The sequence below is a fragment of the Strongylocentrotus purpuratus genome, unplaced genomic scaffold (genome assembly GCF_000002235.5).
Source record: "Strongylocentrotus purpuratus isolate Spur 01 unplaced genomic scaffold, Spur_5.0 spur5_scaffold_20, whole genome shotgun sequence".
NCBI classification, from domain to species: Eukaryota; Metazoa; Echinodermata; class Echinoidea; order Camarodonta; family Strongylocentrotidae; genus Strongylocentrotus; species Strongylocentrotus purpuratus.
Window position 1 is genome coordinate 33,215,018 of NW_022145606.1, and position 19,008 is coordinate 33,234,025.

The 19,008-nt window shown below is 36.3% G+C and overlaps 2 protein-coding genes across 2 annotated transcripts; one reads left to right on the plus strand and one right to left on the minus strand.

Annotated features, from left to right (window-relative positions):
* The first annotated feature begins 759 nt into the window (after positions 1–759).
* On the plus strand, positions 760–5,802 carry LOC100890533 (serine/threonine-protein phosphatase 6 regulatory ankyrin repeat subunit C-like). Its single transcript, XM_011670484.1, has 5 exons — positions 760–1,470; positions 2,476–2,685; positions 3,160–3,311; positions 3,854–4,097; positions 5,794–5,802. The coding sequence occupies exons 1-5, from the start codon at positions 760–762 to the stop codon at positions 5,800–5,802; spliced, it is 1,326 nt and encodes a 441-aa protein (XP_011668786.1).
* A 2,165-nt stretch (positions 5,803–7,967) lies between these two features.
* On the minus strand, positions 7,968–18,999 carry LOC105440379 (transmembrane protein 233-like). Its single transcript, XM_011670432.2, has 5 exons — positions 18,823–18,999; positions 16,396–16,468; positions 11,224–11,234; positions 10,008–10,136; positions 7,968–8,358 (listed from the first exon to the last, which is right to left on the minus strand). The coding sequence occupies exons 2-5, from the start codon at positions 16,406–16,408 to the stop codon at positions 8,110–8,112; spliced, it is 402 nt and encodes a 133-aa protein (XP_011668734.2). The 5' UTR covers positions 16,409–16,468; positions 18,823–18,999; the 3' UTR covers positions 7,968–8,109.
* Positions 19,000–19,008: the final 9 nt, after the last annotated feature.

Sequence of the window (19,008 nt, forward strand, 5' to 3'; positions counted from 1 at the left end):
TCCAGAATTTATTGAAATTACCTTTGTATTTTATGACACCTATACATGGTTTGTGAACGGGCAAGGGGAAACGTCACCCCGAGCTAAATGATAACAAGAAATAAAAATCCCGAGTAAGAGAGAGAGAAAAAAAGAAAGATAACTATATAGAGAGAGTTAGAGATAGAGAGAGGGAATAAGCAAGAGAGAAGGAAAGAAAGAGAGAGGGAGAGAGAGTGATAAAGACAGATATAGAAAGAGGGGTGGAGAGAGAAAGACAGCGAGTGAGAGAAGGGGGAGGCTTCTATTTAAAGAAACCGACAACAACATAAAACATGTATTTCTTTGTTGTGTCGGTCTTGTGTAACTTATAAAATGTTCTCTTGTTCTAGTTTTGTCATGCATTTCTTTATTTTCATTGGCTTCGTGGGCTATTTTGTTTACTTTAACATTCCCTGAAATAGAAAAGGAGAGGGTAGGAAATGTAAACAGAAGATGATTGCAGCCATTCCACACGCCCATCCAACTTGACAGCGATATCTTTATTCTCACGTTAGAGTCTGCCACCCCAACCCCGCCCCACTTTCTATGACATTAGCATCCCCTCATTTTCTTGAGTCTTGCTACCCCCTGCAGGCAGTTGATGTGATATCTATTAAAGTACGTGCAGCTCTAAAATTAACCTTTGAGCTACAAGATGGGACACGTACATTACAACAGTAACAACTTTTGTCGTATAGGCGTAGGTTAGAATCTCCCGAGCTAAGCTCCTTAAACAAAATGGCGGAAAATGTCTTATCCTGGATATTGGACAAGGGTGCCAGTATCCTGTCAGACGACAAAGAAGACAAGTCCGACGTCTTACTAAACGCAATTAAAGATGGCGACCTAAACATTGTTACTATACTCATCGGCGTTGTCTCAGACATGAACAAAATGAAGTTTGAAGGAGAGTCGCTTCTGAGCGTAGCCGTATTCAGTGGACACGCTAGTATAGTAAAACTCGTTGTCAGCAAAGGAGCAGATATTGAGGGCATTGATGATGATGGTTTGACGCCGTTGCATGTAGCTTGCAGAGAGGGTCATCTCGAGATTGTTAAGTTTCTCGTCTCTAAGGGAGGGGACATCAATCGACAAACCTTTGACGGGATGACTCCATTTGCAATGGCGACCAAACGAGGAAATGTTGATGTTCTGAAGTACCTTATAAGCAAGGGAGTCGAAATTGAGAGGCCCGACAAGAAAGGCAAGCCACCGCTCATCTGGGCAAGTGCCCGAGGGCATCTATCCACAGTTAATTATCTCCTTAAAATGGGTGCAAATGTCAATGGCGCCGACAAACGCGGCTGGACATCACTGCATTTTTCCATCAAGTACGATCGTCTAGATGTCACCAAAAGTCTCGTATCTGCAAGAGCCGATATCAACTGGCCAGATAAAGACGGGACAACGCCGCTTCATATTGCTTCTGCTGGAGGTCATCACAACGTCGTCTGTTTAATTTTACAGGAAAAAAAGGTAGCGTGTATAGTCTAAGGTCTTTTCGAAATAGTTTGGATGCCAATTACATATTAAATTAATTTGGTTTAATCGACCTTCTCCGGTATAGATTTAAACATCCACATTCTTAAATCGTGAGCTCAAAATTTGTCTGACGTATAGCTTTGTTTTTTAATAGATCATTGACACATTACGTCATTTTAGCAGCACTGGATTGGCCTGTTTCGGACTCTCCCAACAGTGTCTTTAAATTGCCAACATAGGCACTAGTTGTTCGTAAAACGTCTTGTACATTGTATCTTTGTCAACTTTGCGTTCGAATTGTGGTCTCCCCCCCCCCTCCCCGTTTTTGTGTGGATATAATTATTGTTCAATTATGAACATATAATTGTTGACATAAGTTTTTCATGAAGTTTTTCTGAAGTTTCCAAAATAATAAATGTTTCCTTGTCTGCCAATAGTCTAGTTTGAAAAGCTGAACTTACATTTATTTAGCAGGCCTATATTAAAGGGATTTGGTATCTCTGTCTCAGATTCTGAAACAATTTCCCGGATTTAGCTCATGCTGTAATCATAAGTATAAACCTTTAAGTCTGTCAGGATTCCCATGACTTTTACAAGCCGATCGCCTGTCTGATTATCAAGATATTAAAGATTGAAAATCGAAATTTCAAAAACTCGTTTTCCTAACGGTTTTTAAAACACTACAGCCTATTGGGGACAATGAGTATGGTAAATCCGGTCACTCAAAGATTTTTACTTTTTTAAGGCACTTCATGATCATATGTAAGCGCAATTTGTTTAGGGCTTCAATATTACACCATATCACAGACACTGATAACACGTAGGGCCATGCATCTCAGATTCAACATGTTTAAATGATGCCTTTAATGAATTGACTATAGGAGGGGAACGAGAAGTGTCTTTCAGTAAAAGAAAACATGATGCAGGACATTTCAGAGGCATTGTTCCGACTTTCTTACCTATTCTGTACAGGGTGGCGAGCTCGTGAACAGACCGAACGCAAGAGGTGAAACTCCCCTACATGTCGCCACCTCTAATGGCTTCACGTCGATCATTGATATCCTGATTTCCCAAGGAGGTGACCTTAATGCCCAGACGAATGAACATCAAACCTGCTTGCATCTTGCAGCAAAACTTTGTGAGGGATCAACCGATGTGGAAGTCACCAAAGAACTCTCTAAGGTATGATAGATTTTAAAAGTGCAAGTACTTTGACTACTTACCGAAGAAGGGTGTGGTACTTCTTAAAAATGGACATGTATTTATCATAATTTTTCTAGTAATACCCTTAAAGTGTTCTTGTAAATCAACAAAAAGGAGATGTCAAATAAAAGTTATCTTCCCAAATAAGTTTCAACTTATTCATTCTCTTTCACTTTCTTTCCCTTGTTCTTTCCTCTTCAGTTTCTTTCGCTCTACTGCCGTCTATATTTAGATTGGTCTCTTTAAGTGGAAGCACCGGCCTGTACTTGTTAAGTATCTTGGCAGTTTCGAGGTTCGGTCCTTGCTCGGTGCTTAAATCATGGAACATGGTGTCGTCCCCAAACTTGTCCCTCTCCATCCAGTCTTACCTTGTAACGCTGGGGATAATGATAATTGCAGGGCCCAAGGAATAGCAAATCTCTTTTATTGATTTAAATCTCCCAATTTCTTTAGCTGATGGCTGGAAATTCGAAGGATGCACTTGTGCCAGGCCAGGCCCTGATGAAACGTTTGATTAAGAAGGGCGCCGACGTCAACATAGCCGACAAGGCTAAGAAGAAGCCACTTGAATATCTCTCACGCAAGATGGCAAATTTAGTGGTCAGGTGAGAATGGAAAACTAAATATAGTTTTTAATATCTTCTTTTAAATAACTTTTTTCATGAAGATATCATGAAAAGATTTATATTTAGACCACCTCTTTTTCTTTTATTATACAAATGTATGTTCAATGATAAGCATTGACAAAAAATCTAGTTTTCTGAAATAAACGATAAATGACGTATTATAAAGATTTATCATTTACTTTATACTTTCGTGAGGATAAAGCATACAATATTTTACATAAAGTACATGAATACGCTTTGCCAATAATCGTCCTCTGTCAGTGATATCATTCGATAGCTTTACCACAAGGTTCGAGATTATTCAACTGTTTCCATTGTAATACTAATGTATTATGTGTTTAAAGATCAGAAATTGATAAATTTACAAGCTTTGGTGTTGCACATAGGAAGATGATATTTATGTTTGTGTCTATTGATCTGCATAAACGACAAACAAGCGACACTACCTATCGGGGTTTCAGGCAAATGAATAGTTACAGTTAATATAAGTATTTACTTGATTTTCTTTACTCAAACTACAGTCAACCGCTAACAGAGAGCCATGAACTTGGAGGACGCAGAACCGGAGGTGCTTCTGATAATGTTGACGACAGAAAAGGTAGCAAGGTGGTTTCGAAAACCCATCCCGATCCCATTCCATCCCATCTCATACTGAGCTTGTCTGAAGAAATACCCAATGATAAAGTCTTAACGTTAGGTATAAACTTAGGACTCGGCCAAGCAAAGGCTGCCCGGTACGAATCTACGAACGGCAAGGGTACCGAAGTAACTTCCATCGGTACACGAAAAATGTTGTTTTCTTGGTCCATCGGCACGAAAGGTGATAAAGCAATCCCGACACTCAAAGAAGCACTTCAGAAATCGGGAATGGCGTGGTTGGCAGAAAAATATCTATAGCATTTTATTTAACCGTCGATGCTGGATTAAAATAATAATTGTTCCCGTTTCTTTTAAAGCTTTCCTTGATCACCAAGAAAGCACATACTTCTAAAGGCCTATATTTTGTTATTTTAATTATTTTTTTCACACATTTAAAAAGGATGACCCATTCAATAAAAATGCTGTCGACTCAAGCATTCTTGCTTATGATAGTTGGCCTCTGCATTTATCTTGTTTATTTTTTACTTACTTCCATACTTTCAAGCTTTCAATTATGCATTGTTATTTGTGTGTATTCAAGTTGTCACTCTTTATTTTATGTAAATCAATTATATTATATACTTTTATTGTTATTTGAATGTTTTATATTTGATTTATCAATAAATGCAGAAACATCTGCTAAAAAAAGGGGTTTTCAATGGGTTCCCCTACAAAGGTAACTGCACATATGATAAAAAAAAAGTTATATTAAAACAACAAATGAAATACAATTATATGGTTGTACACAACATGAAGTTGAAACAAGATTTTAGGAATTTTAGTGACATCCTGTATATCTATCAATCCACAAAAAGTTATTTTCTCAAAAATCTTGTGAAAAGAGGTGATAAATATTATTTTTTCTCTATGGGCAGAAGTGAAGTTGTATATTTCTATAATTTTTGTTTACCAGTATGGAACTATCAAATGACAGTTTTCGCCGTTCGCTTACTAGATGTCTTTTATATGACACATATCTGTCAAATTTGCCAACTTTTAGTGGTAAAAAAATAAGATTTGTTTAACATATATTGCACATAACATTTTCGTTTTGTTAGTTGTTAAAGATCCTATCCGATGAAAATACAACTTGATATAAATGGAAACCTGAATGAATGTAGAATATAAATATAAAGGAATACAACGTTTTTTACCCTTTCATCATTGCACCAAAGCAAATAAAATCCTCATTTTCCGCACCCCTCCTAAATTACCAGTCAACAGGGGTCAAATTTGACGAAGTTACAGTGAAAGATATAACTTGTGGACCATATTGATTTACCTAATAGGTGCTGAGGCGAAAATCATTATGAATATGCGTACTCTACAAAAGAGGAAGTAATCAAGTCGATAGCAAGTTTTAAGTCGACAACTTCCGATTTTCAAAGCCTTAGATTTTGAAATTTCCAGAGATCTGATACTCCTCTGACAGACACTAAAATGGCATATAATTGATACTCTTGTCATTGACGGCTTATAAGCTTTCCGTTGATATTTAATTCATCCATTTTAATTTTTCAGTTCGGATATGGCCTTAAATAAAAACAAAAATTTCCAAACAGGTATAAGCATAAATATATTTATGTGAAAATATTGTATCGCTTTCGCATGTTTCATTCAAGATTTTCTTTAGACAATATATAAATAGTCTGATTTGTGTAAGTACAGAGCAATTAGGAGATGACTTAGCAAAATATATCTCAGTGTTGGCAATGATTGAAACTTCCAAATGTATAACTTTTTTGTTTTTATCATTTGTATCGGTTTTTGCTCAATAAACGTCTACTGATCTGTTTCTCCAAATTCTCTTCTCCTATTACAGCTAACTTAGAGATAGAGAGAGCGATGTAATTGTATAAAAAGGATGTGTAGTCTGCTACTAATGTTCAACCATTTACCTTAAAAACAATTTGAAAATTAACAATGAACTCAAGAGAGACGACAATGTTTACAAATATTTAAAAGCAAAATTTAATAATTCTTTACAAGTATCCTTTTATAATCAAACATTTTAGTCACCTGTAAGACATGATAAATTGTTATGAAGCAAAAGAAACCATACAAATAGGTCATGCAATAATTCCTAAGTATAAACTTTGTAAAAGCAAAAGTAAAACACTTGTACAAAAGATACGAAAAATGGGCACCCGATATGCTATACAGCGCTACAAATTTAGCCGCTCAGATATGACTGGGCTAATAATGTTGGAGCGCTGGAAGCATCAAGGCGTGATAGACATGGATGCTATACAAGTAGACATCAATTTTATTATAATTATTATCTTGTATTATTATTAATATTGTTATTATCATTATTATCACTTTATAACATAAACTTGCTGAATTAAAGTTTAAGTTTGACACTGTGATTCACAAAAATGTTTTAATGAAGTATTTACAAACATTAAATGTACAGAGTTAATGTTTCCGTTCGCAGGCGCCGCTATTATGTTTTACTTAATAAATCATGAATAACAGAAATAATGCATCCCCCCCCCACCGCATAGGGATATATGCCCCAGTAAAAAAAGTTCCAAAATGTTGCATACAAACAGAAAATAATTAAAAGCAAACATGTAAATGGGGTTTTCACGAAACCACCAAAATCAATACAAGTTCGCGGACAAGACGTTGAGATACGTCTTAAGTTTGATATACGCTTTAATAGGATGTCGTTGAAGTTGTACTTGCTACGGGCTCGTGAAACGACACCCGGGTGTATGTTGTTTATTTCACTCGTTAGCAGATGAGAAATGAGAAACCAATTACAAACTTGTATGCCATTCTCCGACCATTCTCCGACGGAAATGGCGATCAGCATTGAGTCTAGCACTATTTAAATATTTGGCAACTTTCACAGGAAGCCCAAATCCCGAGGCCAATATGGCCATCACTTAGACAAATTATTACTATGGCTTATTATTTATTACTCTTGCTCAGAAGAACAAGTAGGCGTTATCAAACAAATGGCAGTCAGACAAAACCAAGCACGTTTAAATACGCCGAAAACGCCATATAACGCACGATGAACATCGAACCTCCAACGATAAAGACGAGGCAATGTGTAAAAAAAGGCTTCTGGAAAATCTTGGAAGGTCAACCTGTTGTTGATACAGGCCCCGTGGAACAAAAAAAGTCTTGAATTTCCTTAAATGATTTGTCATATAAATAACTAATTGACAAACATTTCAAGTAAATATATCCACATCATTTTTGATATGTTCAACAACAGGGCGAGAATGCAAGATTGTTCCCCATGTCTTGCTTTGAACCATCGACGGCTTTATCGACAGCGATCATTATATGCTATTTTCGGCGTATTTTCCAGTGCTCAGTTTTTCGAAATTGTGTCTTACTGAACGGGTTTGGTATAATGGTTAACATGTTTTGCACGAGGTGTAAGGCTTTCCGGAAGTCCGAACAAATCATTGAAGTAATCTGCACCTATTCTGTACCTCGATGCAAGGTTCATCTAACCACAGCCACTCATACGTTGATCTTGGGACTACACTTATTACCGCCTCGCATCAGGAGCAAGATGGCGGCTGAGTGACCTCATGTTCATTGACGAATATGCCTATCCATAATGGAGTCCAGTCCACACGATCGCAACTACTTTCAGAAAATCAACCCAAGGCAACTCCGATAGCCTTGTGCGTCACACATTGATATACGCGAATATGACAACGAGGTATTAATTAACCAGGTAGTGTTTCACAAAGATCTTAAGTCGAACTTAACTCTAGGTTGGACTAAAAAATTATGGAGAGCCATTTGTAGCCTTAAAATAAATATATTCAAAAGTGAAAATTCAAGTATTTTAGACTTTTTTTTATAAATTCCACATCAAGAACATGAAATCCCCCAAGATAATAAAAAATATGAATGATTTGAATCAACATTTTATGACTTTTAAAATATTTTTTACAAAATATTTTTAATGATAGTAACGGCTTTCCATAATTGTTAAGTCCAACTTAGAGATACGTTCAACTTAGAGATAAGTTCAACTTAGGATCTTTGTGAAACACCCCCAGAACATGATTTTCTATGAGATGTAGATGCAAAATAGGATATTGAAATTGCCCTTGTGTTCATTGTTTTCCTCAAAAATAGTTGCGATCATGTTAGTGGCATTCTACCCAAAATGCACCTCGCCCCATGATGACGAAACAGAGTGCGTGTCCAAATAACTACCGTCCCCTACATCCGGGTTAGTTGGGGCTTTGTTTTTTGCTTTGTATTCGATGATGAAATATACGAGCATTATGATGCAGATGACGAGCATGATGATTCCGATGATGACGCCCGCTATCGACCAGTTCTTCGTCGATTTCGAAGCTTCCAGTGAGCCTTCGTAGTCGCCTTCTTTGTATTTGTCTTTTACCTAGTAGAGGATGGTAAGAAGGAATACACTTTATTAAAGTTGCTCAAGCGTAGGTATATAGAGGGCAGCACACGGACGTACGTACTCTGGTACGCACAGGAGCGTAATACCCATTGGCTCAGTGTTATGTAGTGATCGTTGCCTACTTCACGAACGACAATAATATACCCACGCATGAGCATCTTTAAAGAACAGTTACGTTTGATCATTCAAAAGAAATATGTGCCTAGGAGGTGTACACTAAAGGATCCCCCACAAAATTGACACTTTATTGATTTTTATATTTTCTTTACAAACGTAAATGTTTTCGTTTATTTATGGGACATTGACATTTCATACATTTATCAAATACATGACATGACATTGTATAGAGATCTTTTAGAGCTCAAGTTACACGCTTTAATTGCACTTTAATATTTTGGGGGATATTATTTAGCATTTTAAGAATCCCTGAAGGGGAAGCGACAGGGTGTTGAATAAAAGTGAATTTGTGATAACGTGAGATCATCAATAAAACACATCGAATACGAGTTTGTTTTACACAGCTCTCCATGCACATCTGTAAAAAAAAAAATCAATCAATTTAAAAAAAAAAACACTCTCTCTCTCTCTCTCTCTCTCTCTCTGTCTCTCTCCCTTCAACGCACCCACACCCCACGCGCTTGTGGTGTCAATCGAGTACCCATTATGAACACATCAGTATGTTATTATATGTTTGAGGGCACACAATGTTTGTATGAATATAACATCCCTAGAACGATCTGGAAATCTGTCGCCCAACCGAGGACCTAATATTCCTCTGCAAATAGAGCACATATCATAATAAATGTATCCCTGATTCTAAACATTTGTTTAAAACCGAAGGCGTCCTCGGTTTGTAAGTGTTCGTCAAAGTGAAAAGTATAGTTTTATTCGAATTTGAATTGAGTTTATTTATTTAACTTGCTCGAATGTATACAGGACAAAAATTGAGAATGTTAATGCTAGAAAATAGTATTGTAAAAAATGTTGTAGTTTAGTTACATTATTGACAACTGAATAACTTTGGCAGTTTGAAAATGAGGGGCTTTTTAAGAAGCGTGGTATGTAATGGAAATCCCCTCTTTAAACTTAAGTACGTCTTAATGTAATTTGTTTAAGAGATTATTCATATTCAACAATCCAGTATGAACCTGTGTGTGTTTAAAAAAAAATTAATCCCGCTATATATTTGTATATTTTCTCACTTGAAGGTACATAGCCCTGAGCCCTACAATGGAAATTACATATTTTAATAAATGAGACTAAAAAAATCACACATTATATATATATTAGAATTACCAGGTAGTCCAATGAAATTGAATATACCCCTCCCCCCCCCCCCCCCCCCCCCCATTTCAAATATCTTAATTCAGCCACTAAGCCGAAATATTGAATAAATAATTGCCATAACTGTTTAACTTTCGTGCAGTTCAGAATTAAATGTAAGTAATACTCTGTCTTTTTATTACAAAATGAACAGTAACTGCCCCCCACAAACACAAACCTTCACCTCCACCAAAAAACACGCACACAACACACCCCACACAAACACTCACATCCACACAATCATAAACACGCACACACACACCCCAAATCAACCTTCAGCTAAGGTTGACTAACTAACATACCTGAATTGATTTGATGAGAGCGACTATACCGATAGGCAGGCAGCAGAAAATAGTGACGAAAAGAGCGAAGAAGAGATGATCGGTCGGCATTGCCTGGGTGTTTCTCAACATCTCCACCGATGAAGGCGACTTTCGAATAGAAACATAAAACATTAATATTATAACTTCAGGCTAGTGTGTTGTTACTTGCCAATGTTAGATATCCTAAAGAGTAATATGGTATTTACATGTTTGAGTATTTACGAAAGGCAAAATGGAGATATGCTGCAGGGCGGTCTTTAGCACACCTTCCCCTGAAATGAATACAAATGACAGAAAAGTGTAGAGTTGAGAGAAAGGGAAGGGTGTCATATAACAGTTAGTAGTAGTTAAATGTTCTACATAATTAACAACATGAATAATCGGTCTAATTTCTTTACCAGCACCTTAAAACAACAAAAAAACGCCTGGTACTTGAGCAAATTTGATAAAGTTAAATTTATTTCTGTGTGTACTATTTTGTATCAAATTGAAACTCATTTGAACAGGAAACAAACAAATATATCTACATGTACGTTTCCCACAGCTACGCATACAATAAATTGTTAATTTCGTTATATTATTGTATGGTTCTGTCCTGGTCTCTTCAACAGTGTTAAAGTACTTCAGAACCATTTATACATGGTTTCCAAACCAATGTGGCTTAGGAAGGATTTGCACAGGTGCGCCATCTACGTCGCCCTCATAGATATAACTTTCTTTAAAGGGAAAATGACCCCTTGTTTGAAGTTCATAATGATAAACTGAGCTGAAGAAAACATCAGTGAACCATTGCTGAGAATGAAGTAGAGATAGATAAAGCAATGATGGCTTAAATCAGTGCTCCCTGAAACACATATTAGTAAATCTGCAATTTCTCCTACGCGTATAGCTTTCCATTAGTATACCGTGAATACTGAGAATCACGTCAAAATACCGCTATTCTTTGTATAGATAGGTTTTTTTCTCCATAAAAAGGGATATACTTTGGGAACAGTTGTGATGAAATGTTTTTTTTTACGACAAAACCATTGGAAAGCTGCTGAACGACGAAATGAAGGAGTCACCAAAATGTGTTTAATTGGGTATAGTAAAAGCTTAATAATTTATTATCCTCATTTACTTCATGTTAGAAAATTGTAGGGTAATTGTCATTACAGATATTAGTAAATTTAGTTGATACTACAATCAAACTTACCTTCGATCTTCCTGTAATGAAAGAGAAATGAAAAACAAAACATTATTATTTAGCAAGGTAAAATCATATCAGAAATAACAAGTTGTCCAAAACGGCGGGTTCAGGGAGTTTGAAAACATTTATATTCTAATCAAACTGTTTGAGACCATTGCCTGCATAAAAAGTAGTTTTACATTTACCACGCTGCCTCCCCCCCCCCCCCTCCAACACACACACACACACACACTCACCATCACGAAATTACAATATTAAGCTACAAATATTGTATTTCTATGTTTAGTAGTAGAAGTAGAAGTAGTAATAGTAGTAGTAATAGTAGTAGTAGTAGTAGTGATAGTGGTGGTGGTAGTAGTAGTAGTAGTAATAGTAGTAGTGGTAATAGTATTTAACACCAGTTTGATAAAACGTGATATCAATAACAAGTTACAAGCTACTGAGCCATGGCATCTGATTGGCTGAGAGCAAATTTGTCATAGAAATTTAGCATTTGTTATTGATAAAAAGTTTTATGAAACGGGCACCAGTATATACATCATACAGAGAAACTTGTATTTTCAAATCATGCCGGAGCTGACTAGCCTTTAAGGCATTCCGATGGTGCATCCCACCGCTGCCGACATGCAGGGTACATGTCATTCCAATAGGTCATCTGCCTTCATCATCTGCCGTATCTATACACGGGGAATATCTTCCATTCCAAGAGGTTACTACAAAGCCCTGCTCTTAGTAAGTTGCACGACAGTAGATGAACGATTACATCGTACTTTTAACGTATGTAGTCTACTAGAATATTTTTAAAGGGACTTGGTAAAATTGTTTAGATGAGAGATAGTGGTGCTAAGGTAGTGACTCCAATGCTAGATGTACAATTAAAGATAATCTGAAAATTTGAGTGAAAACGGACCATTATTCAAGGTACAAATTGGGAAAAACTGATCTGATCGATTCCTTAATTCTCCCAACTTTATTATTACAATTTAATTACATTTTAGGTGAATGGAAATCTCACAAAGCAATACAATTGCTCTACATTCCATTCCAGACATTTAAGTGTTGACAGATTTTTTTATAGCCTGTTTTATGTCTTTTTTTTCAAAAATGGTTGGGAAAATTTACTGTTAATCACTGTTAGAGGGTGTCGTACATCGACGCATTCAAAGAAAACCATAGATATCTTCTTGGTTTGAGAATTTGTTCAGAATTTTTTGCATGTCAGAGGGTTAGTACAGTAGAAGGAATATAGTAAGTAAAATTTTATACAACAATTAAGCGATTTTCTTCATCAACCTTAAACAATGTTACTAAGTCACTTTAAGGCACTTCACGCATTCTGAACAATCTTGTAAATGTTACCTCCAAACGAAATATTGTCCTCATCAATTAATTCTACATCGATTCCATTTCGTTTGAAAATACGACAGAGAAGACTCGCTTCAAATTAGTCTAACACATTGAGGGCATCCGAATTTTGAACACCATCATGTTTAAAAGTATGTTTTCCAAAGTCCAATTAACATTTCCTAACGAGTACGTAATGTTATGTTTCTGTGGGTACACCCCGTACATCTATACTCATCTCGAGTTTCAAGAGTTCGTAACTTTTTATGTTTGTTCACAACGAACTGCTTCCTGGTTATTTTGCTGCTTACACCCAAGCTAACGTTTTATGTCCATTTAATGTCGATACACCAACAGGGTCCCGTCCTACAAAGAGTCGTGAGTGATCAGAATCAATCGTAAGTCCTCTTCTCAATCGCAAGCTCACTGTCCCTTATCTCTTGTGTACATAGTTGGGATTGACATCAATCGCAAATATGATGACAAGTGACAGGTTTGGCGAATAAACTTCATATATTTGTGGAATAGTATTGCACGTATCTGTACACGTAGGTTCTTTGGTTATAAGTGTGAACACGGTTTATGTTTGATGTAAATGAGGAATGCAGTTAAGCCCTAACACAGGTTTAAAGGGGGACAGTATGAACAGTCAGACCAGTAACAGCGCCATATATCACCTTGCTCACTCCAATCAGAAAATGCCTGAAAATGATGTGGCTTAAAGGGGGCCTGTTCGTGTGATGTGTTGAACCCATGCAGGTGGCATAATAAGCACAACGTTTTGCTTCAAACTGTAAATAGTTGTACTTAGGCATTTTGAAGTTTATTCATATTTTTCACTTCACTTCAAATTCTTCATATTCTTCACTTCAAATTAGTCAAAAGCAGTGGGGGGAGGCATCCAAAAATGAAATGAAATCCATATGAAATATGGATAAAATAAATTTCGTTTTGCTAATTAGGACGAGCGTATAGGACAGCCGCTAAACAGAGACCTCAGTGCCTCTTAAATAACTACATGTATATTCGATTCGAATCTACAACGTTTCATTAATAATAAATAAATATTGCCTTTTTTAAATTTCATTAAACAAATATCACAGTGCATTTTTTTTTAAACATTCCATTCACTTAATATTTCATCTATTTCGTTGACCACATTTTGTACCCCTTTTTGTACACACGTCACAACATGTATGAAAAAGGTATTAACGAAATAGAAGAAATATGAAGTGAATGCAGATTTTGTTGTTGCTGTGTGTGTGTGGGGGGGGGGGTCGTTTCGGAGGGGGATTCTTGACGGTGCTGTAGCGGACATAGGAAGATTTGCCATCTGTTTAACATGAACAGATTTAGCTGTTACATCAGTTAGACACACTCTAGTTTTGTATGGGAAAAAGGAAGCATGCATGTTTTTGTGCAAATGTTTCTGCATTCTAATTGGGTAAACAAATAATATACACATAAATGGGTAAAAGTGACCAAGTATTTGGTATATTTTACCCGGTCAACACGACTTGTATTTGCGGATCAACGTTCCAACTTGTACCGGTTGTTAAATGCCATTCTACACGAAGAGCTGAAGCTAGAATTACGTCCGTTATGTTATACTATCCGGTGCAGTAGTATGTGGATTGAAGATAATGATAATCTAGAAATCTTAGATCAGCTCCATTAACAAAAGAAATGTATGATTGATCAAGAGGGAATCGTAAAAATGTGTGTAAGCTAAAAGGTTTTAAAGATAATGATCTGGAAAATTGTATATCAGATCATGCTGTGCAGGAAATGATATATCTTTGGTCTCATGATATTAATTACTTTGATTCTTTGCATTCCCTTAAATCACGAAAAGGGGAACATTTGAATACAGTCGCAGATGATTGTGTTCTTACACATATCCAGCTTTTCTCTTTTCTTTTTCACTGGTCTTGTTTTAGAAGCTTTTGAGTAGTTTATTTATGGGTGTGTGTCTGTAGTGTACCACTGTTGGGAGTTTCGTTTTTCATCACAGCGCAGGAGATTATATTTGTATAGAAGTTGCGCTATATAAATAAATTGATCTAATTATTTACTATCATGAAAACCAGTTTTTAAAGAAGATCACATAATGTCCTAATCAATACCTTTTGTACTCCATGGGAACATGTTACATTCATTGATTACAAATCCTGCCTTTTGTTAAACGTCTTTCATACTTTTTACGATTAATTTGTATTTTGTGATAACGATAATAAAATCAATTACGATGTGTTGTAGTTTCTCTTCAGCAATAATAACAAAAGCCATTTGGAATCGCTTGGACACATTTTAATAGCACTATGTGATATGCGCTCTAAAAGAATAGGAGAATAATCTGCTGTATCTTTTGTGTGTGCATCATTGAAGCGAAAAGTTATTGTAGGCTCATGTGTATGACGTGAACGAATAAAAAGGAAAACACAAATTTCATAGCATTTGGCTATATTTATCCACCGTACACCTTGTTTCTTGTAGTGTAACGCGAATCACTTACACGAGAAAGCCATGTAAACGCGACTCACTTAGACGAAAAAGCCATGTTAACGCAACTCACTTTATTTAGAAAGCCATGTAAACGCGATTCATTTAAATGAAAAGGCATATATCACCTTGTTCCTTGTAGTGTAAACGCGACTTACTTAAATGAGAAAGCTATTTAAACGCGACTCACTTAAACGAGAAAGCCATGTAAACGCGACTCGCTGAAATGAGAGAGACATGTACACGCGTCTCACTTAAATAAGTTGGCCATGTAAGCTCGACTCACTAAAACGAGAAAGCCATGTAGACGCGACTAACCTAAATAAGATTGCCGTGTAAACGCAACTCACTGAAATGAGAAAGCCATGCCTTCACCCTTGAATGAAGACGAATTATTAATTCACATTGATTTCTGCGGAATATCAATCTCCACCCGTCGTGAAAGGAGGGATGTAGTTACATATAATATAGTGTACAGAACGTAAGTGTATTATCGTATGAACCTGATCATGTACTCACTACAGGAATCTGAGGTTTTATTGGCTTCTTTCCTCGCAAGAGGAATAGAATTGTCATATATAAAATCATTCATAATATTGTAATGATAAAGGGAATAATGTTCTATTTCTTTCATCTGATTCCAAAGTGACAGACAGAAGAGATTTGCAAAATATAAATATATAGATGTAGTAGTAGTAGTAGTAGAGGTAGAAGTAGGAGTAGGCGTAGTAGTAGTAGTATTACATAGTAGTAGTAGTAGTAGAAGTAGTAGTAGTAATAGTAGTAGTAGTAGTAGTAGTAGTAGTAGAAGTAGTAGTAGTAAAAGTAGTAGTAGTAGTAGTAGAGGTAGAAGTAGGAGTAGGCGTAGTAGTAGTAGTATTACATAGTAGTAGTAGTAGTAGTAGTAGTAGTAGTAGTAGTAGTAGTAGTAAAAGTAGTAGTAGTAGTAGTAGTAGTAGTAGTAGTAGTAGTAGTAGTAGTAAAGTAGGAGTAGTAATACAGTAGTAGTGTAGTAGAAGTAGTAGTAGTAGTACTAGTGGTAGAAGTAGAAGTAGTAGTAGTAGTAGTAGTAGTAGTAGTAGTAGTAGTAGTAGTAGTAGTAGTAGTAAAAAATAGTAGTAGAAGTAGTAGTGGGAGTAGTAGAAATCCATTAAAATTCTGATTTTTTTTTTCAATCATATGTCTACCCAGATCCTTGATAGTTCAGATTTTAAAAGTGCTGATGTTTACACCAAATGCTATTTTAAATTCTTCCAAAATCGGATCGCAGTTAGATTGAAGTTAGAGTCTGCGGTAAGCTTAATATAAATAAATTTCCAAACTAATACATACCTGAATCCCCCATTGTGACGTAGAGTTAGTATTCCACTCTGTCTCTATATCGATAAGCTAACTAGCCTTTTACCTGTCGAAAAAAAGAGATAAAGATGAGATGCAATATTATCATGGTAGAAATTATTAGGTGGGGTGCAACATACTAGAAGTAGACGCAAAGAGTAGGTAAAATCATTGGTAGTTTTTAGAAAGAGGGAGAGAGAGAGAAAAAAAATAGGGAAGAGAGAAAGAAAAAAAATAGAGAGAGAGAGAGAGAGGGAGAGAGAGAGGTGTGGGGAACAAAGGAGAGAGAGAGAGAGAGAGAGAGGAATAGGAAAGAGGAGAAAGAGAAAAAATAAATAGATAGAGAGAGAGAGGGGAGAGAGAGAGGGGTGTAAGAGAGAGGAAGAGAGTAGTGGGGAAGAGTAATTGAGAGAGAGGGTGACCTAAAGAGAGAAAGAGAGAGAGACGGGAGGGTGGGAGAGAGAGAGAGGGGGGGGGGAGAGCGGCGTTAGACGGACGGATGGACGGAAGGAGAAAGAAGAATAAAAGAAATAAAGAAAGAAGAATATTTTTAGTTCAGTAAATCTTATAAGTACATAAACATAATAGGAAGGAAAGAAAAAGGGAAGGGAAGAAGAAAGGGAGAGAAAGAGAGAGAGAGAGAATAAAACCGTGGCAGTTGTCGAAAAAAAAATAAAGCGAAAAAGCCCTGATGGACTCAATATCAAATGCAATCTGAAAACGAATTTACATCATCGTCTGCCAATCATTTTCCGATAAACTTCTGCAAAATCCATTTTCCCTGCCTCATAATCAACCGCTGATTGTGTTCTTACAATTGCATTTTTCAGAAAGTTCATCGACCGTAGCACGCTCATATTCGGTTAAGTGCACAACAGCCCTATTTCATGCTACGCTGTAGTACGGTCACACTACTAAGTAAAAAGCCTAAATCCGATGAGATAAAGGTTTTTTTTGGGGGGGTGACTTGTTATAATCGTAAATCGCTTCAAATTTCCGTATTTTATAATATAGAGCTCCGTGTATATGCTTGTAATTTTGTTTTTGCAAGGAAAAACAACATAAATGTTTCGTGCCTTCGGTGGTGTAGGTCAGACTGCAAGCACAGACTCTGATTTGATACTTTACCACAATCCTTAAAGCCTTGAGTAGAGCCTAGATTTGTCGATCTCTGGCTGTGCACAGCGCTTATGGTAGTCTCAATTTGCAGACATTGTTACGCACAACGACAAAGTTGTATGCTTGCAAACCAGGACCCTGTTACATAAAACTTGTTACCACAAACAAGTTTTAAGAACTGTTATAAGCTACTGAATTCATGGCATTTGGTTGGCTTTTTACATAGAAATTAAGCATTTGTTATTTAAAACAAGTTCGATGAAACAGGGCCCAGTTTTCAGTCTGGTTTCGGTCCCATCGGTAAGGCAAAGGTATTAGAATATCTTTGTGATACGCAATGCCAATGGGACGTGGTTGCATGCACGTCGAGTTTCGATTCAAATGCGAACACTGCAATCTGACATTTTCGTTAATTTTTCTTGCATAATAAATATATAACCCGTGGAGTCAACAGACATAATACACACAAATACGTAATTGTGTATTCCTTTCGTGATTGTAGCGGTAATGCAGTCTAGCAGACAAAAAGGAAACAGATATGGTATGAAGATTGAATATTGAATGCTTTGTATACGATCTCACCGTTATTATTAATAAACCACCAAACTGTAATGTATGAAAAAAAATCATTGCTTAGTATTTTCTAGAACTGTTGTATGGTTACTGTATTTGAGAAGTGTTTGCCTTCTTAATTCAGATTTAAATCTATTTTATGTTTCTTGAAGCCCTAACTCTCACTGCTTGTGTACTTACAATTTATTTCAAAGATTTAGTATTTATGATACATTATGTAAACTTCACAATTAGGGATTACTTCATTAATTATGAATTGTAAGGCGAAGATTTCAGAAAAATTTCAACTTGAAGTGTATTTAAAGAGATAGTGATCCAATGCCAAAATGATGATTTCAATTTTAGGTAATAGTATACCTCATTAACCTGTCCCAATTGCCTGGTGGCGTTTTCTTTGAACTGCAATAGCATGACCAGAGCTATGATATTATCCAGAACGTGTTTATTTCTTATCATACCAAAAGCCTATTGAACAGTTACTTTATTCAATCTAACATACATATATAACTAAGCGCTTATCTACACAAGTCTAAATAATAATAAGATAAAGTAGTCATGCAACGCCCTACAGTGCTTACTGACGACAGTCAAACTTTTCCAATACTGACATTTGCTCGACGATGATTTGCACCATCCAAAACGAACAATGATTTACTCAACAACCCGACAACAGTTTTTAAGATCATGTTTGACTTAAAATGCCCATAAATCATACATGGAATGTCCTACCTTCCCGTTCCGAAATCTGAAATCTGAAAGTTAAGTTATTCCAGTAATCCGTTACATCTGATCTAAGACTGTGTATGGTGCCCAGCCCTCGCTCAGGTCTTCAGGGCAGGATTGCGTGCGTTTTTGAGAGGGATAGAAATGTAGACCTGATCCTTCACAGATGACGGATTGTATGGTCGGCAGTCA